At 39.5% G+C, this 25,540-nt stretch overlaps 1 protein-coding gene across 1 annotated transcript; it reads left to right on the top strand.

The window, feature by feature from the left end:
• Nucleotides 1–4,893: 4,893 nt before the first annotated feature.
• Nucleotides 4,894–25,078, top strand: baiap3 (BAI1 associated protein 3). The gene is made up of 32 exons (XM_044332450.1): nucleotides 4,894–5,513; nucleotides 6,101–6,184; nucleotides 6,383–6,490; nucleotides 7,043–7,102; nucleotides 8,661–8,727; nucleotides 9,927–10,140; nucleotides 10,313–10,357; nucleotides 11,023–11,100; nucleotides 11,873–11,978; nucleotides 12,136–12,243; nucleotides 12,323–12,415; nucleotides 13,166–13,269; nucleotides 13,360–13,477; nucleotides 13,650–13,774; nucleotides 15,029–15,119; nucleotides 15,738–15,794; nucleotides 15,902–15,999; nucleotides 16,160–16,211; nucleotides 16,331–16,482; nucleotides 16,625–16,748; nucleotides 17,522–17,662; nucleotides 17,839–17,934; nucleotides 18,197–18,412; nucleotides 18,992–19,060; nucleotides 19,158–19,237; nucleotides 20,021–20,129; nucleotides 20,617–20,688; nucleotides 21,791–21,874; nucleotides 22,110–22,230; nucleotides 22,340–22,463; nucleotides 22,542–22,747; nucleotides 22,941–25,078. The coding sequence occupies exons 1-32, from the start codon at nucleotides 5,460–5,462 to the stop codon at nucleotides 23,042–23,044; spliced, it is 3,360 nt and encodes a 1,119-aa protein (XP_044188385.1). The 5' UTR covers nucleotides 4,894–5,459; the 3' UTR covers nucleotides 23,045–25,078.
• Nucleotides 25,079–25,540: the final 462 nt, after the last annotated feature.

Below are 25,540 nucleotides of genomic sequence, written 5' to 3'. Positions count from 1 at the left end.
CGGGAGCATGAGGTCATTAACAGGACCTCAGTCTTGAGCCTGTCTGATCCTTATCAAGATTTATTCAAATTTTTTTTTCTGTTAAATATTTTTTTGGGGAGTTTTGTCTTTGCCTGCCTCGTAACAACAAATAAAGTGGCACAGGTAAAATAAATCGTCTGATTTTTTTTTTTTTTTCAATCTTGTTTTGAAGCTTCGTGTGAAGCCAAAAGTAATAGTATGAACCTGAGGTTTCTATAGCAACCTAAACATGGGTTGCTGCCACGATGTGAACTTATACTCGTAATAACGACTATGTCTATTTTTAACATGGAAGATAACCTCAGATGGTGTGCTGAACATTGATTAATTTTGGATTTCAGAGACTAGCAATAATAGACCTCGAGGGGACTTTGTCTGTACATTTTTATTTAATCAATATTCTTGATGCTGCCTCAGTATGTTTTCATTTTAAATGATATTTCTAACATAATTTCCTATCACATCTTCTTCAGTAGGACCCTTTTTGTGTTGTTCATTAAAGAGTGATTTGAACCGTCAGTATTGTGCATCTCACCTTTTTCTCATTTCCCATGCCAGCACCCTGGTGCTGCAGCCTTCCCACTGAGCCTCAGCCGTGCACACACTCTGAGCGCTCATCATTAGAGGCAGGCTGTTGATCTTTGTTATCCATTCAGACTGCTGCTGACCCGCCTGCACTCTCACTTTAATTGAGAATTTGCAAATGAGGCCGGGTAGATTTGGACCGTTCCATCCGCAGTTGTTGACCCAGTAGTACGGTCGGCTGTCAGAGCCTCTCAGAGCAGAGACTGGCACATTGGAGGTGTTTAATTCAGTTGAGCAAATTATGCTTTTTTAGGTCTGTGTGAGCTAGTTAAGTCTCTGGCAGTGTTACAGCATAGACCCCACAGGGATTTACATTTGAATGTATATTTTGGCTTATTATTGTTTGCTTATTTCACTGTTCGCTGTCAACAACAATGGACTTCATATTGACTTGACAGTGTTTTGAATCTTGAGCTTGCTGCAGTGTCATTAATGGATTTGACTCCTCTGTGTCAGTGTATTGAGGCTCATGTTTTTTTAATTAATGCAGAATAACACAATCAATTTAGAACGACACTAAACGGAAACCCCTAATGCACCTGTGATTACATTCATTAATGGCACATATACAATACATTTAAAGGACGAGGCTGCTGCTACTGTATATTTTTCATCTTTAAATCCAATTAAAAGAAACCAGCAATGTTCTAATCCGTCCTCACAATATTTTCTCGACTTCCCGACCCTGTTTGTGTCATTCAGTCTCAAGCCAATTTGCTCCTATTGAAGACATAAATCTTTAAAAAGGAGTTTCAAATATATAATTAAATTTCTTCTAAAAGACTAAATAATTTCCAAAAACAGAGAGCCAATGTAGTTTCATCAAACATTAATAAAACAGGAGTGAATAGTGTATTTGTTGGGGATTTTCTGCAGTGGATTAACACACATTTGGTGATTTGGTGTTCACGGCTCCGGAACGGTCTATGTGGGGTTTTACTCTGACTAGCAGAAGAGTGGATTCACTCAAGTACAATTTTGAGGTGCTTGCACTTATACTTTATACTGCACCACATCTATCTGACAGGGATAGTTACTTTTATAAATAATATTGTACATGCAAAACATATGGGCTTATAAAATGTGATGCAGTGTTATATATCCAGGATATATACTGTATAAACCAGTGCATAAACCAGTTCAAAACAGCTATGCTCAATACACATGCATCAATAATAATAATCCAATATTTTGATATGAAGTATATACAGGGTAATAAAACACTTACTGGGGCCATTTTACCTCTGTACTTTCACTCAAGTAAGATTTTGAATGCAGGAATTTTTCTTGTAATGGAGTATTTTTACACTGTTGTATTGCTATTTTTCCTTTTATATAAAAAATAATCTATATCAGTTGAAATTAAAAGTTCATACTTGACCGTGGATGCATTAATTGACACAAACAATCTCACCATAAAGTCTGTTAGTACCTGTTCTGAAGCTTATAGTCATATAACATTATCTTCCTCAGCCAACATGGATGAGAAGTCTTTAAAGTCCCCCTTCAGTCAAAGATGTATGCTTCTTCTTGTTACTTAAGTTGGATGTTTGAGCTTTACTGTGCAAAAATGTGCAGAGTTTGAAACTAGTAGGCATGGTTTGTGACATCACAACCAGTTTGGAAGCCAATCCTGTTCCAGTATGCAACTTACACAAGTTCTAGAAGCCTCCAGTGCACAAACACTGAGGATCCCATTGAAGTAGGAGACATCTTGTGTTCAGCAGTTAAACCTTTAAACATTCTTTGCATATTTATAGATTGTGGGTTTTAATGAGGTAGGAGGAGGAAATATCATTTTAATTATATTTAACATGGTAACTGAATATTTTTTGTGGAGAAAACATGTCAAACACCATTTATTATTTCAAGCAGAGGATTTATATATGTTGTAAATCATGTTTGGAGGGGATCTTTAAAGTGCACAGAAATATAGAAATTTGAACAGCTATCACATTTAGCTAAATAGGCAATACTTGTTGGTAAGATCGATTCATTTTTGTTTTTTTGTTAGTTGTTTTGTCAGGAAAATATCATCAACCTTCTCCTTTAATACCTAACCTAATCCTTTAACATGTATTTACAGCCATTGATGACAGACTGTACATTAAGGGCTGAGAAGAGACTATCCACTATACATTATATACTGGTATAATATTCACAGTATGACCTAATACTGTCAGATATATCCAGGAGTAACTTCCCATGAGCTCAACACTGCTTTAGCTGTAGCATAATACCTTACTGTGTTGCTTGATGAATAATAGATAAGGAACATAAATCAGAAGTTTCACCGCTCATACATTACCCAACTTGCAGTCAGGAATCATATGTGGAAACATGAGATCCTTTGCCTGTTTTAAAGTAGGTTTAATCTTCAGTCAGCTATTGACCCGCACAGTGAACTGTGAAACAGAATTGTGAAGCACCCAACTTGGATATAATTTCACACCAGGCTACTGTTCTGTCTGTCAGTAGTTGTAGCTGGGAGACTGCTGTTTTCTTTCACAAGCTATTGAAAGGAGAGATTCTATCAGAGCTGTTGTGCTTATAATCTCCACGTTGAGGATTTGTCACCTGTAGTGTCTTCTTGCTTAATCAAAAGTGTAATTAGAGTGAAACAAACAGTCGCGTATCAGTATCGAGGAGGGAGGGATCCTTGTCATGGAGATCCTCGCTTGTGATAGGAGCTGCAGGCTGATATTATGCAGTGACAACCATGATCAATCAGATTAAAACAAAAATCATCTTATTTTATTAGAATGCATACAGACGTCACGTTGTCTTTCATGCTGCAGACGACAGTGACGTCTGCGCTATTAATTACCATGTATGCACTGCCACATTATATTGGAAGTTGGAAGTGAGGGGTTGCTGTCACCTTCAGATTCTCAATTAGTAATGTTTGAAGACAGATTTTCGCAGATAGAAGAAGTTCAGAGTGTTTGTGTTTTTTTTTTATTTATGTTTTTGCTTCTGATTTACACTCCAGACAGGGAAACATAATTGAAGCGTTTGACTGAATTCTGAAAATAAATTAGAATAAAATGACAGTAAAAAAAAAAAAAAAAAAAAGGACCTGTTTCCTAGCAACATCAAATCAGTTTGTTATTCTAGTGGTGTGTGTCTGTGTGTGTGCGTGTGTGCATGTGTGTGTGTGTGTCAGAGAGGGAAAGAAAGGTTGAAAAATATCGGCATCATTTTTTTTTTTTTTTTAGATGTATCAAATCAGAATTGACTGGATTTGCATCATTTTAGCTTTATTTCTGCTCAGGAACACGTCATCCCAAAGCTCAAAACAAAACATCCCAGGCTGTCTGGACAAATCGTTAGCTGCATGACTGACATGGGGTAGATTTCCGGATACGAGAATGCCCGGGACGATTGAAGACGGATGTGGAGAGATTTGAGTGTCTCATAACACGAGCATGACGATCAAATGAAGCTTATTTGTACTATATGTGCAAATGAAAACTGTAAGCTTCAAAAAATCTCTAGTTAGAGGACAGGCTTTGTTTGTGGAGTCATTCACTGATTGCAGACTCAGTTTGTAGTTTTCAAGCTTTCAAACACTGACTGAGGGGTTCAGATGAGAATAACAACTCAGTTTTTGATCGGTATTTAGAAATATCGACAAACAAACCAGTGAGACTGAAAGTTTTTGATGCAAATTAGTTTTAATTCTAACAAATGAATGGTTAAGCTCCAGCCTTTAGTGGAAATACAGAGACTACCAGGCATGACTAAGGAAACTACAGATTAAAACTGCGGTGGTGTAATTTTTACTCAAAAGAGGTCATTTATTTTAAAGAATATACTGTTAATGAGCCTTACATTGATAAAATATTTCAACACTTTTAACTGAATGCCTCCGCTTTTGAAGTTTAAATGGGGTTGACAGCACTGGAAACCTGACCAACTCTCCCAGCATGGCTGCCATTAGTCTTCATCAATACCTCAGGGGTTTGCCATCCGCTCCCCCACCATGGCGAGAGTCAGTAGGTGCTGGGATGGGCTGCCACACGCCCGCTGTGATGCGATGACGCTAATAAAGGAGCGTGACGGGGGCCTCTGCGGACGGCTCTCCTGCATAATACGACGGGGGTTGGCTGAGAGACGAGGTAGCTGTGAGGGTGAGGTGCAGACGGCATGGCTGTTCCTGACCGTTCTGCTACAGCTCACATCAGAGCTGCCTGCCCCCAGTGATTTCCATCACAGGCCAGGAGGAAGATGCCCACTGAGAGATTTGGGGGGGGGGTGAGGGTATTCCCAAGGTGTTCAGCCATCTACTCCCTCCATGAATGTGCCTGTATCACCATGACAACTGGAGCTGGTGGGGAGTCCGGGGATCCACTCGCACCTGGAGGAAACAAAAAACATCATTTGCATTTGCACACAGCCCTGCTCATCATAGTAGATTAACATGGTTCATGCAGAGTGCAGACATGTTGGGTCGCTGAGAGCTTTAGTCCAGATCTAGCTTTTGCTTTTTTTAGTCCATGAGATAAGACGATGTTTGATAGCTAATAAAGAGCTGAACTGTAGGCGATGGAGTCCAGTAGTTCAACATAAAAAGGAAACATAGTCTATATTGACAGACGCTCCTCCAAAGTGTTGTCAGTAAACATGATAGCGTGATGCCACCAATGTCACCGGATCCCACTGTGTTTGTAATTACCATCCAGACATATTCTGTTGTTAGACTGAATCTCAACCCTAACCTTATACTATGCATCTCTCGACTCACCGTTTCTCATAAATGAATATACTTTCCTATTTTTAGAACCGTGTTTGCCAATCTGCTCCCTCTTCTTGGCAGGATTTCTGAGGAGAGCGTGGCGTTCTTTGAGCGTATGAATGCCATCCTGCAGAAACAAGAGAACATGCTGCGGGCTGCCCAGGCTGAGGTAACCTTCACCCAACTTCCACCTTTCCGTCTGTCACACACTTGAGGCACATGTACGTGTAATGAGTAGGCCTCGGCGCTGTCACTCAGCCCACTGCTGTGGCCAGTATGACGTCCGTAGACAGAAGGGCCGGGTTTGAGTAGGGTGCCCAGAAGACTAGAAACTCAGCTGTGACAAGCTGCTGTCGATGGCTGCGTTCAGCTCATCCTGCTGCCAGTGCTAAGACAGCAATGATGCTTTATTGACATCTTTGCAGTGAGTGCTTGATGACTGCTTCTCCAAATTGCTGTATGACAGGGAAGCAAAGACAGAAGCAAAAAGTAAGGGACATCCGCACTACATTTCATAATTGGGAAGACATCATACTATCTTTTGAGACTTTAAATTTTGGCTGCAAAAATTTGAAATGAGTCGTGTAAAGTGATAAAGTGGTTATGAAACCAGTGGAGAGATTACTCCTTCCAAGTGATTATCGAGGGTCAATAATACCTTACTATGTCCTCAGCTTCTCCTCTGGCCAGTTCTTACTCAACACAGTTTTAAGGAGCAGATTCTGTGTTAAGTAAACTGTTTCTGTCCCCTCACAGTGCCAAAGAGGAGCCTGCACAGTGCCACCTCCCCAAGAGCATGTGGACCAGGCCTTTATCCCTGACAGGATCAGCAGGACAGAGGTACGTTAGCTCAGCTTTTCTTTTTTTTCGGCGTATTTCGAGCAGAGATTAAAGTTTTAAAAGTCACAATAACAGAGCGCAGTCATGTTTTTTATCCCCGCTTTTGATGTGCAGCAGAGCAGAAACCACAAAGGCGAGAGAGAACATGAGCGTTTATTTTTCAAAGGTTGTTATTAAGTGGAGTGTGTTTTCGTGTAGCTGGACCTGCTTTATGAGGAAGCTGTGTACACGGTGGTCAACCGAGTGGGAGTGCCTTCACCAGAACAAGTGAAAAGTGACGAAGAGCTGTTTGCTTACCTTCTTAAGGTATCTATCTATATGTATTTATCTACAGTATCATCTTTTACCTTCCCATCAAGGACAGATTCAATGATACAGACAGTAGTACATTTGAAAGTTTAATTTAATGACCATGGGCATATCAGAAAAAAAACAGTCTCTATTTCCTGAGCTCCATTAAATCTCTGCCAGAAACACTGATGCTGGCCTCGTAGAGAGTGTTATTTGTTGTGAGCAAGAATCTGAGCAGATGCTTTTGGCTCAAACCTGATTAAACATCAAAGCCCAGTCACACTGTGTACTGATATTCAGCTGTGATATTACATCTATTCAGCTGATGTCATGCTAAGCTTTGTGGCCTCTTTTGTGTCTGGAGTAGGCGTCTTTTATTCAAAGTGTGTAGCATGTGTTCCCAGCTGGGCAGGTGCTAGCAGGGGCTCTGACTTACCATAAGATGTTATGAAGGAATTTTACTGGTGTTTCTTAAGCAATGCAGTTTTTATTCATTCAGTCTTGAATTTCAACTGTATTTCCATGATGATAATACAAGCTTTTTTCTTGCCTGACCATCTCTCTGAGGTGTTTGATATGGGCGAGGAGGAACAGGACATCATTCTCCAAAAAGTCCAAGAATCCAAGGTGAGGGGCACTTTGTACATGACTCTGTGACAATAACAGTCCTTATTCACCAGCTTTCTATAATTAAAGGGACATTTTGGCAGTAATCGTGCACATTTTCATATTCTGCTAATGATGTGCCATGTAAATAGTTCCTATCTTGTGTGCGATTGCAGATTTAACACATTAAAACAGAGTGGAGGCATCTGGTTTGCTCATTAATGTTTCAGAGATGTTGAACAATGAATATTGAAGGAGCTTACCACTATGATTGCAAGTTGTGGCACCTTGATCCATGTATACTTTCTTTTTTGTGATGCATGCTGCATACTTTTGAAGTTTTTACATATTTTTTCTGCTCTTAGCAGAACTAAAGGCTCCAGACAGCCTTTAGTTCCATTACTGTAAATGACAGATACTTACTATGAATAGGCAACATACCAGAAAAGTGGACCTGTGAATATACTGGTGAAACTGGTGTTTTTTATAATGAGTTTATTCAGATGGTTATAAAGATCTTTTGACTGTATTGTTGGGTTAATAAATAAACACATATTTTGTGTCTTCTGACACATACTTTAAATGTTTTGAGTGCTGAATGAAGTGTTGAGCTGCTCAGGAAAAAAATGATATCGTGATTCAGAACCAAGCAATTTAAAAAACTGTAATTGTAGTGTAAAAGTAGTTCAGTAAAGTCAAACCCTTATTATTATATTGAACATTATGAACAGTCTGCACTGCTTTGCCTGATATCAATTCTGTGCCCTTGATAAAATAGATTTTCATGTAATTCAGAAACTAATGGAAACCAGTTGCTGCCTGGAATGACAGAAAAAATACTTATTACTTATTATAGCCTACTAAATTTTTGAAATACTGCAACACTGTTTACATAATGGTTAGCTGCAAGCTAAAGTATGGGACTTGTTTGCTAAATTGCATGCAAAACCATAGGTACAGCCGTTTCAGTCATTACCTTATTAAACTGATAAAACTCATTGTAGAAATGAACTCCTCAGTGGTCACAAAGTGCAGTTTTAGATGTCACTAAATCCTCAGTTCTGCAGCCACAGGTGGTGTTTTAGTGCATTCGCTGCTTTCTTCTCATGCCCGTATTTTGAACAGTGCAGTAGTAATAAGGTGAAAGCATGGCCTGGAGAGTCACAGTTGGAGTGCATTGTGCCCTTGGAGATGTTTTCTCAGAACTGTGAGATGTAAGACTTGTAACACCTGGAAGCCCCATTTTGTATGAATCTTTGTCTCTAACTTGACCGCCAATATCTCGAATATCTCTCTTAAGAACTGTGAGGTCTTTTGCTACACTGTTGGAAATGTGAAAATATATTGTCCTTTGGTAGGACATTGAGTTTTTCTACCTTATGAGTCACAGAGTCTTTATACCTGATGAAGCATACAGGAATTGATTTGTTACAGTCTTACTCTAAAATGCATGCTGATATTTACTTAAATGGAGATACAGCAGAATCAAGTCAAAGAAAATGCATTGCCATGTACTCTGATTTGCTGTACAGTTTTTTTTTTTTTTTTTTTTTTACTGAAACAAATTATTTTTTCACAGCGTGCCAGTTTCTCTTTGAGAGTTTCTGTTATGAAAGCAAAGAACCTGATGGCCAAGGACGCAAACGGTGAGACGTTTCAAGTATTAAATCTCCATTTTAACGAGAAAATGGTTATTGAGCAACAATATGGAACTGAAAAGCTTTTAATGGTACTTGCTTGGTGAATAGTCAAGTGATTTACCTCCCATCAGATAACATCATACAGTTTTCAGCTCTTTGTGGCAATAAGATTGTTCAAGCTAAGTGAGACTTGTGCAGATTTTACCAGCAGTGATGATACAATTCATTCTGTTTAGGATGTTGTCCAACCTGCTTATGAATTACGATGGTGTCGTGCAGAAATTAGAAAACATGATCTCAGAATATCAGTTTTCTTGAGAGGTCTTATTTGCTCTCCTCTGTTGAAACACAATAGGAAATAACTGGAACTGCTCTGACTAAAGTGCTCATTTATTTCTCACAATCTTGTTCATTTCCTGTTTATACACATAGAATTTGATTATATTAGGTTCAATTTCCACCATGAAAGTTTATTCATTTCACACAGTACTGTTGTGTTAACTGTGAGCTAATGTTGTGTGGTTGCAAACAGTCCTCCCAGCTTCCCTTAGAAGCTGAATAAATTATATTTCAGATACGTGTACAACATGAACAATAAGAGAATCTCTGTTGTTTTTAAGATTGTGAATTCACACAAATGCTTAGTAACAAGCTGCAGACACATTTTTAAAAGGAAATCAGCTCAGATGAAAAGCCCTGCATTATAATTGAGTCTGACATACTGTATCCTTGATGTGCATATTTTGTATGCATGCCTTCTTTTCATCTCTCAGTGTATGAATTATTATTATTTATTAATTAAATAATAAATGGTGCCATTATGATCAAAATACACGCAAATACATACAGTATATAATATACACATGTGGCTAATAATAGTGTGGTAGTAATAGTGATCCTAGAAATATTTGACTTCCTGTATCATTTTCAAACCGTCCAAAGCTTTGCAGGGTTTTTTTCAATGTCCTCCAACCGCAGCCGACTACTCACATCCTCTTTCCAAGCGAGGTGAAATTAATCTCAAACAAGCCTTTTGTCAACCAGTCGCACTGATTACACTGACAAGCACCATATCAAAACACAACACTGATTATAATCACAAATAAGCCCAACGGCTTTCCGTCACAGCGCCGCCAGTGTGATTAAAAAAAAGTTTCAAGTGTGCAATAACCTTTTGTGTGTGTGTGTCACCCTGTGGCCGGCAGGGTACAGCGACCCCTACTGCATGCTGGGAATCCTGGTGGGCCAGAGCCCGCGGGAGACGGAGGAGAAAAAGGAGAGAAAGTTCAGCTTCAGGAAGAGGAAGGAGAAGCTGGAGAAACGCTCCAGCACCAAGGAGGTATTACCTGCCAAGTGTATCCAGGTGACTGAGGTTAAACCGGAGACTCTTAACCCGGTCTGGGACGAGCACTTTGTCTTGTGAGTACAGCACTTTAACCTTTTTCACAGTACTGGACACAGTGATATGCGTGACATGCAGGGTTCACACTGACACCCAAAGCTGCGACCAGCGCAGCACCTTTTCTTCTCTGTCATCTGTGGAACAAGGGTTGAGTTGTTTGATGTCAGTGTTTCCTGTCTTTTTTCACAGTGAAATAGATGATGTCCACAATGACCTGTTACATCTGGATATATGGTAAGATTAGTGCGAGCCTCAACATGAATATCTTGAATGTCACCCTGCCAGAAGGACTGGGAAGGTTTTTTGCTTTAATGTCAGATAATTCAGAATTTTTTCTTGCATCACAGGTAATATACAAAAGCAAACTCGAGAAATATACACACAAAAGACTCCCGCTAATGTTTTTAGCTGTGGTGCTTTACAATCACAGGGCAAAACATTTAATATCAGTAACTTATTCTTTAAGATTTTAATGAAGTGCGCTGTTTTTTTCTCTTCTCTTTTTCATGCAAATGAAAGTTTACAGTCACCAAGTAAAAACAAAAGGTCTTTTAGGTGGGATGCAAAAGTTTTTGTTGATTCTGGTTGTGGGTGTAGTTGACAATTTTATCCCTTATATCCTTTGTTAAATGCTTAAATGTGAATGTTATCATTACACATTACTCTCAACCAATCTGTTACAGTATGTTGCATAACAGATTGGTTGTGGAGTCAATATTCAGCTGTTAAAGAAAGTTTTGCTTGTTTTTATCAGTAAAAGTTCCAGTAAGAGCTGACTCTTGGTTCTAGTTCAAGTCTAGAAGGCTTTCTAGTGAGCTATAATGGCTCTCAACAATGAAACATGTTCTTACAGGAAATGAGAGGTTGTAATAACCTCTGAATTATCCTCTTTCCTTCAGGGATCATGATGATGATGTGTCTGTTGCTGAGGCCTGCAAAAAACTCAATGAAGTCAGTGGACTTCGAGGAATGGGCAGGTAGAGGAAACTGTGTCATGTGATGCTGAACCAGCTACCAGCTACTCTCAGTTGAATTCTTTTAGTAATGTTATTTGGGTTTTTTTCAGAGCTGAAAATCAAATGATTCACAAAGTCATCATTATGATTTTGTGTACTTTAATGACACATAAATCGGTAACGAATTAATTCATCGAGCTGGCATTATGGCAATGAAAAGATGAGTCATTCAACCTGCCGATCAAAGGGGAATTTACATCTGAATTAAGCCAGAAGTCGCAGTTTATGAATGAAGAGGCCTGGGTTATCTGCATTTGATGAACAAAAAAACTAACGGCAACCTGCTTGTTAAATTTACAGCATCGTTTAGTTATTTGTCCTTTCACCTAAAAGAAAGACTGACATACAGGAAAGCTCAGTGCCAATAAGTCTGTGTACACAGAGAGTTCAGCCGGTTCATGGAGAGACCATTAAATAGCAGACATGTCTAATGAAAACCTGGGAATGCCAATTACTGTATAGTCCAGGCACAAAAGAATCATAAGCTGCTGGTGGAAAATATGTAATTTCATTTTTTTTTACCAAAATTGCCGAATAGCCAGCTTCCATCAGGAAATGATACTCATTTTACCAGCGCTCTAATTGTACATCATTGTGAAAAAAGGCCTAAGCTAAATGCCTAAAAATGAAAACTGTTGAATTATAGGTGTTATAATTAAACATTATTTGAAGCTGTGATAAGCAGGGAAGCTAACTTTGCTAACTTTCCTCGAATACTGCTTTCTCTTGTCAGGTATTTTAAGCAGATAGCAAAGTCAGTGCGTTCCAACGGATCTGCATCATCAGGCTCTGAGGAGAATGCCGACGACTTCCTCGGATGTATCAACATCCCGTTGAATGTGAGTGTTTAAAGTGGAGAAATTCAGAACAAACTCTCACGAGTCAGAGGTGCCGTGCTGCTGTTACAAATCAAACCACAAATAGATTCTGAAGCAAACAATATGAAGGATTTCCCTTCAGTGCGTCAGTGCCATCTGGCTTGTTTCCTTCTCGCAGGAGATCCCTGTTGTTGGCTATGACACCTGGTTTAAGCTGGAGCCTCGATCAAGTGCGTCTAAAGTTCAAGGAGAATGTCACCTGATACTGAGGCTCTTCACCAGCCAGGTATGTCTAACAGTGATTCAGTGTACATATGTTTTCTTACATGTATTGGATGTAAAAAATGTTTGTTTTTCTCCTTCAGAGAGACACAACTTTGTCTAAGAAAGACTCAAATGTGTCCATTCACAAGAAACTGCTGTGTCAAATTGTGGCGTATGAGCATGCTCATGTTAAGGTGAGTTTCCTCCAGATTGTTTAATCAAAATAATCTTTACAATAAAGCTATTGATGATTTTTGGTAGTGACTTACTTTTGTGCAACAGATTTAATTTCAGTTACTGTTTAATAGTTTTTAGTGTGTGTTTTAACCATCCCTGTGGTGTTTATTCTTTTTATTTTACTGACTTAATGTAAGGATTAAATTAAGTCAGTAAGGATGGCTGGAGTCAGTTAGTTGCTTGTACAATCTGTTCGTTGAGACTGTCCTCTGTGGTTTGCTAAATAGGATTTAAGATGATTAGACTTTGTTCTGACTGCAGGGAAATTAATTTTGTGTATGTATGAGTTGAGCATTTCCAGTGTAAAAACAAAATAGCAAATTGCAGGATTGAAGACTGAACAGCATACTGTAATACTTGTTGTGCTTGAGAACTCCAGACAGCCGTTGCTGCTGAGCTGGTTGATATACAAAGTCTATTTTATGATGCAGTTAGAGTAGCTGCACTCTGGATACAACTATTACATTTTTTTATAAGGATAAAAAGATTCTGATCACAATTTCGACAAAAAAAATCTGATTTGGTGTGCTCATTTAAAAATCTGTAATTATAGCTGTGCTCAGTTGGTTTATTAATAAGTAAGTTATAGTTATGATTATATTTAGGCCTTTTTGCAATATAAACAAAAATTTTGGACAAGCACAAACCTAAGTGTAGCTTCTTCCTATCCTTATAATCTTTATAATATAATCTTTACATCACACCAGAGAGAGCCATACAACTGGAACGGGCAGGTTAGTCCTTCAGCGTGGACTGTACTGACACACCATGCTGTGCAAACTGATCTCTCACCTCTCCAACAGGCCATTATGTGAGTATTAATGGAGAAATCAAAATGATTAAATCAAATCTGAAAGCTTTAGCATCAGGTAAAAGGTGCATGTTTTGTCTTTTAACGCAGTCGCTGGCAGTGCTACAGCAGCCACCATCGAACCCAGAGGGTGTGCTACTCCCTGCTGCTTCGCCTCCTGAGGACCATCGATGCAGAGTGGGACCCTCCCACTGTGAGAGGAGACCTGGTAGGTTCTCCGCCACTGGCCTCCCAGTAGGAAAAAAACCTTTCATCATGTGGAAACAGTCACCTCATTAGCTCAGCTCTTCACTGACATTCATCAAGGTTTTTGGTTCAGCCAAAAATGTCTCACAGCCAGTGTACTTGAAGCTATAACTGAGGGCCCTTCCTGTGTCCAGGAGAGGCAGTTGTCAGACAGCTTCAGGCTGTACACAGAGCACTGCCTGTGCCTGATGAAGAACATGCGTCAGGTTTTCCCCAGCACCAGCGCCGCTGCCATTACACGCTACGAGCTCATGCTGAGGTAAAGTCACACCGCCATCACATCACGCACTCGCCCGTGCTGCCATACCAGGAACACGCTCAACCTTTCACCCCAACAGACACAGTGAGACTACAACCAGTCAGTCACACTCTGTGGAGGAAGCAGTGTTTGGATCCTTACCCAAACAGAAATATCTTAATCATTACTCATTACTCATGTCAAAAGAGATATTAAACATTTGTTCCCAAGCACACATTTTGTTGTATAAAAGCTGTAACCTACAGATAATCTGCACCAGCACATTGTTTTCTTAGGAGCAAAACAACAAGTGCTGTATTATTTATTCCCTGTAAGCAGTCATTCTTTTACACGACTATCATATTCTGCTTCCATTCCACCTGTAAAATCAGTCACTGAATCCTTTCATACCTTAAAACGCTGGTATCAAGGCCATACAGTCCCCCCTCTTGGAAGCATGAAAGTGCTCTGCTAATTTCTGGCAAAAACTTCTTGTTAGATTTTGATATTTCTTGTGTACATATGGAATCTTTTTACGCAAAATCATTAGTATTCATCCTCTGGGGACCATGAGTATCAACAGTGAATATTATTATTATATATGACCCAATTCTAACACTATATGAAAGCTCTGGTGTCAATAAAATCATTAATTAATAATCCTTGAAGGAGCATGAATATCTGTACATTTGATGGGAATCTGGCCAGTATTTTTGGAGATATCTTGCTCTGAATCGAAGTCTCAGACATGATGACTGAAATCACAATTATTTGATTTTAACTTCAGCTTACCATCGAATAAAAGAAGGGAGGTAGAGCAGCACAATTGACCAAATTAGGGAGTCTGTTCCACATAAAAGGAAGCTAGTGAAGTCAGCTAATTATTGAAGTTCATGTTGCTGTGTCAGACTAATTTGGAGGAGACTGTTTTTTTGTTTTTTTTATAGAAGTCCAGCTCTGCCCAGTGATCAACACTTCAAGGGAGATCTCTTCTACACCTCTCAGAAACACACACACACACATACACATACACAGAGTGACTCAACTAACAGTTAAAGTTGCATCTCTCCTCTCCTGCTGAGATAATGCAGGATCCTGTATACAATTATAGTGCAAAGAATTTAGTGAGGTAGTAGCTTTTGTCCTCATTTTTGTCCTCACAACAAGCTGTTAGATAATATACAGTATATGTATATGATGTTAAACCAGCATTTAGGAGACCCGGAAGCAGTTTTTTTGTATTATAATTTGCCTTTTCCTGTCTGTATATGCCAGGGGGATTGGCTACATGCAAAACATGCGGGCGTTTAAGACTGTATGTCCTCTTCGAAATGAACTGCATTTGGATATCACCACTGCTGTCAAGGTAACAATGAAAGTGCAATTAAAGGACCAGTGTGTAGGATTTAGTGGCATCTTGCAATAAGGCTGCAGAGTGCCACCAACTCATGAAAAACATGAAAGGCCCTCTAGAGCCAGTGTTTGGTTCTGGGCTACTGTAGAAACATGGCAGTGCAACATGGCCGGCTCCATGGAAGAAGACCCGCCCCCTAAGTAGATATAAAGGGCTCATTCTAAAGTAACAAAAACACAACAATTCTTATTTTCAGGTGATTATACACTAATTAAAACATTATATTATATTTCTGCCAAGTCTATTGTGCTAGATGCCACTAAATTCTACACACTGCACCTTTAAAAAACAAATATGTAATTTCCTTAAAAGGTACCTTGTGGATTTTTTGACCACTGGAGGTACAGGAAGAAGGAAACACATGTCCATCATGAAAACAAGAATGTATAACTGATGGTGTTACGCTATCAAAGTACCAAGAATAGAGGGAAAGAAGAAGAACAGAAATGGTGGTTAGCGATGCATTTTATGCAGAAGTAAACATTTATAGGCTTGAGGGATTCACACATTGTCTTTTGGTAAGAAATGCTGAATGCTGCACCTTTAATTAACCCACTGTCGTTTCAACAGAAAGGATCAGCAGAGTGGTACGAGAGCTTAATTGCACGATATAAACCAGAGGAAGGGGTATGTTTATACTGAAGAATATAAGTCCCAATGACAGAAACCATAGTTTGCTTTTCAGGTTTATTTAGTCTTTTGTTGATGTTGTGCTTTGTGTATACACACCGTAGACTCTGGAGGAGCAGCTAAAGAGGCTGGTTCATGTCGTCGATGCTGTGTGTGCAGACGTACAGAGAGCCCAGAACATCTACAACAAACTCTTCTACAGGTGACAATCACTGCTGTGGAGGAAATGCTCAGAGGAAGAAAACAGTTGTTTGTTTGTTTTTCTAATACAAGGCACTGCAATTGTTCTGAACATTGATTTGCATTAAGAGGTTATTATTGAACTGATGCCATTTCCTCCTTTTGTTTATTTGTTCCCACAGTGCAGTGAAAGTAGATTTCTTCAGCATAGCATACAGGCAGCTGGAGAAACAGGTATGTAATTGAAAATAATGTGAAAAGCAATTTTTTGAGTCATGCCATATTGTCGTTGCTGACATTTACACTTCATCAGCGCTAATATTTGAACGCAGTCATATCCTCTCATTCTTCAGGTAGCTGATGATGTAAATGTAGCGATGGAGCGAGTGTGTGGGACTCTGGAGCAGGAGAGCTCCAGACTGACTCAGGCGATGGGAGAGACCATCTTTGAGCTCTTCATGTCCTTGAAAATCCTCAAGGGCTTCCGGGAGTTTCTTCCTCTCAAGTTGGTTATCAGTTCAACTCAATTCATATACCAGCGTGATTGACGGTTTGGTGGTTATTTCTTTGAAATGTCAGCGAAAACTCCAACCTTTTCTTCAGCTTTGATTTTAATTTTTTAAAAAAACATATGTTCTTTTTAACAGGGATGCTAAGATGTTGGCCTTGACCGGCTTTCATAACTGGTTCAAGTCCTCCATTCATAAGTGGCTGCAGATTGTTCATGACAGATCCTGTGACAGGATCCGTAAAGCAGTGGAAACAGACAAGGTGAGAGGCCACTGCTCTTTAAGTAATGAGTAAAACAACATGAATTTAACATTTACTGTATAGGTTTTATATAATTTAATAAGTGTTTGTAAATCATTTTAATGTAGTTGTAAGCAGATATAAGGTGTTTTACTTGCTTTATTAATATACTTTTCTCAATAAAATATCTCTATAAATGCTTAAAATAATGAAAATTATGAATTATGAAGATATTTTACTATTACAGTTCTGTGTTGTTAAGCATCTTGTAACTGTTATACATGGGATTTAATTGTTAATGCTTTATAACAATTCTGTTGTGTGTGTGTTATAAAGCATTTATTAAGTGTTTATAAACACACACATACGCACATGTACAAATGTAGGTGGGTTTATAGTTGTTTATGATGTCCAGATATCATTTCTTTTTTTAATATATTTGTGAAAAACCAATTATAAAGATATTTATATTCGACAGTGTTTATTAACTGTTAATACACATGTACAAATCATTTACAGGCAAATGTGTTTAAAACTACTGACGACATATATATGATTACAACTATGTTACTGTGTTATATGTTTATCAAGTATTGATTGGAAGAAATTAAAAGATATTTAATCTCTCACATACTCCTTATAAATGTAAATAGTGGGGCTCAAATTGTTATCAAACTTTTAAGAAAAGTAAATAAATCCTTGTTCATTACATATTGTTACATAATAACATAAATCTCCTGTTTTATTCATACACTATGCATGTTTCATGTTGTGTTTGTGTGTTTTGTGGGCAGATGGAGCCTGTGCAGCAGGCCAAACACAGCTCCTCAGCAGTGGAAGTGACAACATGCTTCAGCCAGGTGCGGGAGATCTGGCTCCAGCTGGCCTGGCCAGACTCTGCGGGGGCCTTCATCTTTATCACTCGTTTGACAGACGTGAGTCCCACTTCCAGTGTGGCCGTGCTCACGCTTGCACATAATGCAGACATACAGACACGACTCTCAGGAGATGTGAAGAATTAATAAAAGGTTTTACCAGTGTTGGACCCCAAAAATGTTTAAAAATTGTTAACTTTCCACTTATAACAGGACTGTGATTTTATCTGTGACAGAATTTCTGCAGTGAGGCTGTGTGCTACTCAGAGATGATAACACGCAAGATTGAGAGGAACCAGCTGGGCCGAGACCACAAGAGCTTCACAGTGCAGGTAATGCCCGTAGCAAGACAGAACTGGGAGAGGGCACACAATGACGTGGGAAGTAAATGTCAGCAAGAGTTCTCACTGATATCACAAAGGGCACAGCTGGAGATCAGTCCACTGACATGTTTAAAAAAAAGCTTGTCGTCGTCAATCATTTACACTCGCACCCCGTCCTTCCACTTCTCTGTAGCCCTGCTTCTTTTCCTTCTTTGTTTCTCCACCTCCACCCTCTGTTTCTCCTCTTCTGCTCCTCCTCGCTTTCTGCTAGCTCTGCATTGCCCTGAACAACATGGAGCATGTACGCGTTTTCCTGGGTCACCTGCCTCGTGACCTGGACTGGTCGGGTGTGGAGCGTGCCATGGAGGAGTCCTGCGGGGTGGAGGGGAAGGAACAGGTTTACAAGGCTCTCAATGGGCAGCTCTTCAACATGGACCTGGACCTGCAGAGGGAAGCCAAGCGTCTCATCACGCTGCTCACTGACAAGGTGCCGCACAGCCGATACAGTGATGAACACGTACAAATCAACCTGAAAGCATGAGACATTTACTTGTTCTTGTAGCACATATACAATTTGTCACTGTCCTTGTAACTTCATTGTTGGCTATTTGTGTACCTTAAAGGGAGAGGATGAACCTTGACAGGGTGAAGTTTCTACAAGCAGTGACTTTATTGAATATGTTTTTAAAAATATTCAGATTGGAGAAATAAATGCATGCCCATCGCTAAATACAAGACTATTCTTGTGAAGAATTGGCATTTTGGAGAAACATTGCTCGCTGCCATAAAACAAATCCTGTACTCTGTTCTATACTTGGATTTGATCTCACGTGTATGTTGGAATTTTTTCAAGGTATGTATCCAATTTGGCAACAATGGAAGTCAAGATTTCAATAATATTAGTCCATTGAGGGTTTTGCTTGGGACCAAAATACTCTGCACCATTTCCTATATTCAAATTGTTTGCAGAAATGTGATACTTTTTGTAACCGTACATGTATAATACATATGTGCACAAACATTTATCTGCACCTGCTTTCACATGTGTGAAATTATTTCTGTGCAGATGTTGCCTGAGCTGCGGAGGTACATCCAGCACATCAGCCTGTCTCCAGACTCCATCAACAATGACGACGTACGTCCCAGTGGCTTACTACACTTTTCATTCTTTTATCAGTCATGTTTGCAGCCACAGTGCTTGTGTGATGTGTGTTTATTGAACATTCTTCCAGGCTGTGTCCCCTCTTATGAAGTACTTACAAGACACTATGGTGATCCTCACTGAAACCCTTGTAAAGGAGAATCTGACCAGGTAATTACTCTCGCCTCCTCGCTATAAATGTGACATCATTTATTATTGTTGAACAGGGACAATACCTAATTAACAGAACTATTCTGAATTATAATTGTGCCACACTCTGCCTAATTGCTCATTTCCATTTGGCGTGCCTGTGCACCCAATGATAAAAGTCTTAAAAACACAAACAGAAGTCATAAAATAAAACATATATAATATCATAAAAGCACATAATACAAGAATATTTACAGCACATGAAGCAGATGCACATACAGGATATATTGCTATAGACATAAAGCTACTATGTGTAAAATATGTAAATTTCCCATTGGTATTATATCTCTTTACATTAAAATGTACCTTATATGATCAGCCAATGTGCATCATTGCAGTGTGACACTCCTGTGCAGTCTCTTGCTTATTATTTTTCATTCATATACAAAACTGCATCATCAGCATACATTTAGGTAGAATCAAATCAAATAGACTTTTGAGGGACTCCAGCTTCATAAAAGACATAACTTTTGTCGAGTTCCACAATCACACTCACTATTTTCCATACTCCACATAAGAAATTAATAGAACCAGGTGAAAAGTGTGAGATGCCAGCAAATAAGATGCTATATGTGAATGTTAGTTTAGGGGTGTTAATAATGCCCCTCAGACATGTTTTGTCTTAAAACATATTATTATTGAGCTATTATCTCTCAAATCATACACAAGGGTGAGTGAGGGTACCGGGGTGTAATTGGAAGAGCTGGTAAACAAACGTGTCCCATTGTGTCTGCTGCCTTACAGAGTTCTCCAAAGCATGTGGGAGCTGCTCCTGCGGATGATCCTGGACACTGTAACAGAAAACAGGGGTGTTCAGGTGGAGTTTTATAACCGCTTCCAGTACACTGTGGAGGTCAGTGATCACTGCATTTTATCACACAAAACCCTTTAACTGTTTCTAGCTTAACGTGATTGTGTGCCCACCAAGAAGAGTAGTCTGACATGTGTCAACGCTGTAAAGATTATCATCATGTTAAAATCAGCCTTTAATTAGCTCTGTATGCTCGCTGTCGTGCAATCATTTGCATATATCAGATATTTATGAAGACACTAGGTGGTAGTTCAGCGCCACAGTCAGTTCCCTCATGAATGACAATGTGGGAGCTGCTGTGTACTCTAATGCCAACTTAACCAGCTGGCAGGGGACATGACAGATTTTCATGAAAAGTCATGGCATGCCACACAAGTGGGCTGAATTTGGAGTTTGGCAGACACATATCGTGTTTGCCTGCCAGAGGTTTCATGCTGTTTGTGTGAACAAGTCACTCCTGTATGCTAAGATTTGCAATACATTGAGATTAGAGGGAAAATGTGGATTTTTTTTCTTTTGAATTCTTTAGACTCTGTTGCAATTCTTCCACTTCAAAGGAGACGGTCTTTCCCTGGAAGATATGAAGAGTGGAGACTACAAGGTATGAAGTATTGCAATATATCAATCAGGACTCTTGATGGTTGGATGGTTTTCTTTCATGATTTAGATAGATAGATAGATAGATAGATAGATAGATAGATAGATAGATAGATAGCAGGTTATCCAGGCATTGTACTGGAACAGTAAATATACATACAACACTAGAAGAGAGAAATATAAAACCATTAGAAAAATAAACACAATAAAATAGCTCAATACAAGAATATAAGAAGAAAACTTACCATACAATATAAATATAATACAATATAAAATATAAACATAGGATAACATACTATATACATTAGACAAGTGCTCCGTTGTCGGGTGGTCAGGATTATCCATAATGGATAACAGTTTGTTCAGTGTCCTCCTCTCCATCACAACTTCAAAGGTGTCTGGTTTGCAGCCAATTATAGAGATGGCCTTCTTCATCAGTTTATTAAGTCTGTTGGTGTCTCCGGCTCCAGTTATGTTCCCCCAGCAGACTACAGTGAAGTACAGTGCACTGGCCATAACATATCGGTGGAATATTTCCAACATCTTGCTGCACATGTTGAAGGATCTTAGCTTCCTCAGGAAATAGAGTCTGCTCATCCCCTCCTTATATAGAGCCTCGATGTTATTCTTCCAGTTCAGTCTGCTGTCGATGTGGACGCCCAGGTAATTGTAGTCGTCCACCCCGCCAACATCCTCTCCCAGAATACACAGGGCACAGGGGCTGTGTAGCCATCCTCTTCCTTCTGAAGTCGATCACCATCTCCCTTGTCTTGGCAGATTTCTTTCAGACCACTCCACAAAATCATCCACCAGTGCTCTGTACTCCTCCTCGCACCCATCACTTATACACCCAACCACTGCAGAGTCGTGAGAGAGCACTTCTGCAAGTGGCATGACCCGGAGTTGTATTGAAAGCCTGAGGTGTACACGATGAAAAGGAAAGGAGAGAGCACAGTCCCCTGTAGAGCTGTACTACTCTCCACCATTTCAGACGCTGAGCGCTGCCCAGTTGGACAAACTGCAGCCTGCCTTTATGCCATTTATGTCTTCCTACCTAAGGTGTTGTTTATCCTTTTCACTTTCTGATCTTCCTCATGCTGCTTTAGGTCCTGGACGAGGAGCTCAAGCTGAATAAATGTTCCTCCTTTGAGCTGATTGAACAGTACTATCTGGAGAAGATTTCCCAACAGGTGCGTTTCAACTTAGCAGCCTGACAATCTCATTTTAGCCCTAAAGTGGACAGAGGGGTATTGATTGAACAGCAAAACACTCTATCTTCTGTTGTTTTACCTCTGATTGAAAATCTGCCTTCTCCTGGACACTTGAAAAACACAATGCTGTCAAGAGATGTGACATGCAGACTGATATGTGCTGAGTATGATGAAATACTTTATATATATGAATCCTCTGTATTTAATGTTTCAGAAAACACTCAAACATACCCGTTATGGTCGGATCAGTGTGAAGTGCTACTATGACGCTCCAGAGCAGAGACTGACGGTGGAGATTCTGCACGCTGCAGATATCATCGCACTGGATGCCAATGGTAAAACTTAATTGGTGACTGGTTATTGGTTAAATGGTCAGAATTAAATGCAGATTGTTGTTTTAAAGTTGAGTTTTCACTCCATCTCTTTGTTTTTGATCATCCTCAGGTTTGAGTGACCCATTTGTCATAGTGGAGCTGTGTCCTCACCATCTCTTTCCTATGGCCAAGAGTCAACGCACGCAAGTGAAACTGAAGACACTGCATCCAGTATTCGACGAGCTCTTTTACTTGTGAGTTTCCCTCCTTTTCTCTTCCCATTTATATGTGCTAATGTCCCTGATTTGATTTTTTCCCCCCATGTCTTCCAGCCATGTGAGTCCTGAACATTACAGACACAGATTTGCCTGTTTGACCTTCACTGTGATGGACTATGACTGGCTTTCCACCAACGACTTCGCCGGTGAAGCCGTGGCTCCTCTCAGTGACTTCTGCTGGCCAGGGAGACCAAACGCCTCGGCAGCTGGCAAGAGTGTCCAGCCAGTCATTCTCCACCTGTCTCGCAGTAAACCCAGTGGTACATATACCTTCAGGCTGTATCAAGTTTTTTTGTTTTTTTTACACAAACATAATATTGGCTTCTTGGGAGACCAGAGGGTGTAGGTCTGGTTTTCCAATTACTTCTCCAATACGACATGAAAAGCCATTCAATCTAGAGATATTTGTGTCAGGTGTAGGAACTACTCTCATCTGTTTGCTCTCCCCTCCAGAGAAGCCAATCATGAGGATGCTGGACGCTCGTGTCGGAGACAGGGAGGCTCAGGAGTTTGTCCGCAGGCTGAAGGAGATTGAGAAGTCAATGGAGGAAGAGTAAAAGCTATCAGCGCTGCCTGTATTGGTGTTTCCTGACCACGTCTTACGATATGTGCTTTTGTACTGGTACGATGTTTACAATATTTTATTTTGATTTTTACAATATTGGATGTTATTGTTTGTTCAGTAATTATACCAAAATGAAAAAGAAAAAAAGAGGAAAACAATGAAGCTTATCATTGTTTTCTAACTGGGAGATGAACATCCTGTCACTGTGCAACCCTATGCTGTCTCAGTTAAACACTATTTTAGAAATTAATGGATAGTTGATCCTAAATGTTACTAGTCTATATTTTTTGTAATGAGGTTATTGTTATCTTTGTTGTATGATCTTTGATATGATAGATTTAACATGTCAGAACTATTTTGTGGACGTAGCTTACATATCCAATAGTATTCCGTCAGAGTCTAAATCTATACCTCAGATATGCTCATTAGTTGCAGGGGAGTTGAACAGGTATTGAGACTTTTCACATTACTAACAGACATTGTGGATATAAATTGTGTGAAAGCTAATTTAGAATGTGACAGCTTGAACCCACAGATCATATAGTGGCTTACCAACAAACAGATATGAAGGAAATGATATGAAGGAAATCATGAAGACACAACACATAGCTTTGGGGAATACACTTTGTGAAATCTGATATTTTAAGGCCAGTCAGACAGATCAGGAGCAGAGAGGCCTAACGCTCCCCTGAGGCACACGCCGCAGCTCGGGTTCATTCGACTTTTCAGATTGCTCTTCGCAAAGCTCGTGATGGGTCATTGAAGAGGTCAAAGACAGTGCTACCTTACTGGTGAGAAGACCAATTCTTTTAACTCAGTTCCTTCGTGCTGATTGACTGCAGTGAGTCAACATCACTGCAGAAATTTATATGACCATTTTTTTTTCCAAAAACACAGCACAAACTTAAAGTTGTACGAACTCAGCACATCAACAGAAAAGTGGAAAATCAGTTTAACAGGTTCTTTTATAGAACTAATAGCCCGGTGAGGAAATAACACACATTTGTGTTGCTTTAATTCAGCCTGAATTGATGCTGTAGACTAAACATACTTTTTATTTCACTGTAAAAATTTATATCATGATTACCAACATAGTCAGATAAATACTGTATTCATTTTGTGAGTTCAACATTCATGTTCAGGCTTGTTGAAACGAGAGCACAGAGCAGCTGAAGAAGTTGAACAGACAAATATATTTGTTGATTTAGTTCAAACTGATGCTTGACTTGTGAAGTGACTTATCACTTTGTAGCTTGTTTCTCCTCATTGGGGAGCAGTTGCTATATTTAGAACAACTCATACTTTCATGGTTGTGGGGATACACCAGGAGACCCTGATGCCTGATAATTGAAAGGAAGGAAATTCACCATGATTCCCCTAAAGATAACACAGTGTGAGGCATAGTGAGTAGCCTTATGTCCACATGGTAGAGCTTCAAAAAATTCTATTAAGAGAAACCTACCTAATTGCAGCTAATGAGCTCATGTAGCGTTCAGAAAGTTCTGGAAACAGCCATCAAACATGGCAAAGCCTTTCTTATCCCAGCATCAAATCAATTCAAGCTCATCGCAGGTGTTCTACAAGGACCAAAATTTGAGTTTGAGTCTCGGTGTGAGGCTTAATCTCTTGAGGTAACGAAAGAAGAAAAGCATAATGAACCTGTGCAGTGGCATAATTATACTTCAGGTGCGAGGCAAGCCCTGCATGCCTGCTGCTCGATGGCCTACCAGGCATGATTCTCATTCTCGCCAGGACTCTAAAGTTATGTGTGTGACTGATAGGTTAGGATTTTAATGTTTTCTTCCAGAAAAGATACAACTATTATCTTGTAAAGAACAACACATTTTTATGCAATTGACACTTCACTAAACAACTCAGAAAGCACGAATTCTGGAAGTAGCCTAGATTTTACTCTCATAGTAGCGGTGACCTAGCAAGCTAATATTAACATAGCAAGTCCAAGGGGTGGATTTGATTTAACCAGGAGTAGGCTTAAATCTAGGATAGTTAAAGTGACTTTCTAAAATGTCTTTAATTTTAGACTAACTAGATTAATTTCATTCACCTGTATTAGTCCTCTAGTGAGAGTACGCACAGTTCTTACTAGCAAGGTTAATATCAATAACCTGTGTTAGTTTTCCTTAGTACTGGACTGATGGTGATCATAAAAACTGAATCTAGTCACAAAAATCTCACAATTTAGTGGAACCGAAAGCATCAAAACAAAGAAATCAATGGACAAATCTGACCTCCTAACCTGGTGGTTTAATTTAAAGGTGCCCTGTGGAGTTTGTCTTGTAAACAAACAAAAAGTACATTTTCATTGAGTGTTGGGCCATATTCAGACCAAATCAGGTAGTGCAGAGAAAACGCCAGCTCTCCCATTTGAATTGGGGTAGTGCGTTTCAGCTGCGGCCGTTTTGGCTGCTGCGGTGCCCCACCAGACTGCAGCTGGAAAGTTGAGCCAGAGTCAACCTCTGGAGAAATG

This window comes from Thunnus albacares, chromosome 17 (assembly GCF_914725855.1).
Source record: "Thunnus albacares chromosome 17, fThuAlb1.1, whole genome shotgun sequence".
NCBI lineage: Eukaryota > Metazoa > Chordata > Actinopteri > Scombriformes > Scombridae > Thunnus > Thunnus albacares.
This window is presented reverse-complemented; position numbering and strand designations above follow the sequence as displayed.

What these genes read in the sequence shown, in the direction of transcription:
- baiap3 (XM_044332450.1), top strand. Translation starts at nt 5,460, where the DNA reads ATGAATGCCATCCTGCAGAAACAAGAGAACATGCTGCGGGCTGCCCAG. An exon ending in CGGGAGTTTCTTCCTCTCAA is followed by an intron (nt 16,483 to 16,624) that starts GTTGGTTATCAG and finishes TCTTTTTAACAG; the next exon opens with GGATGCTAAGATGTTGGCCT. An exon ending in TTCGACGAGCTCTTTTACTT is followed by an intron (nt 22,464 to 22,541) that starts GTGAGTTTCCCT and finishes CATGTCTTCCAG; the next exon opens with CCATGTGAGTCCTGAACATT.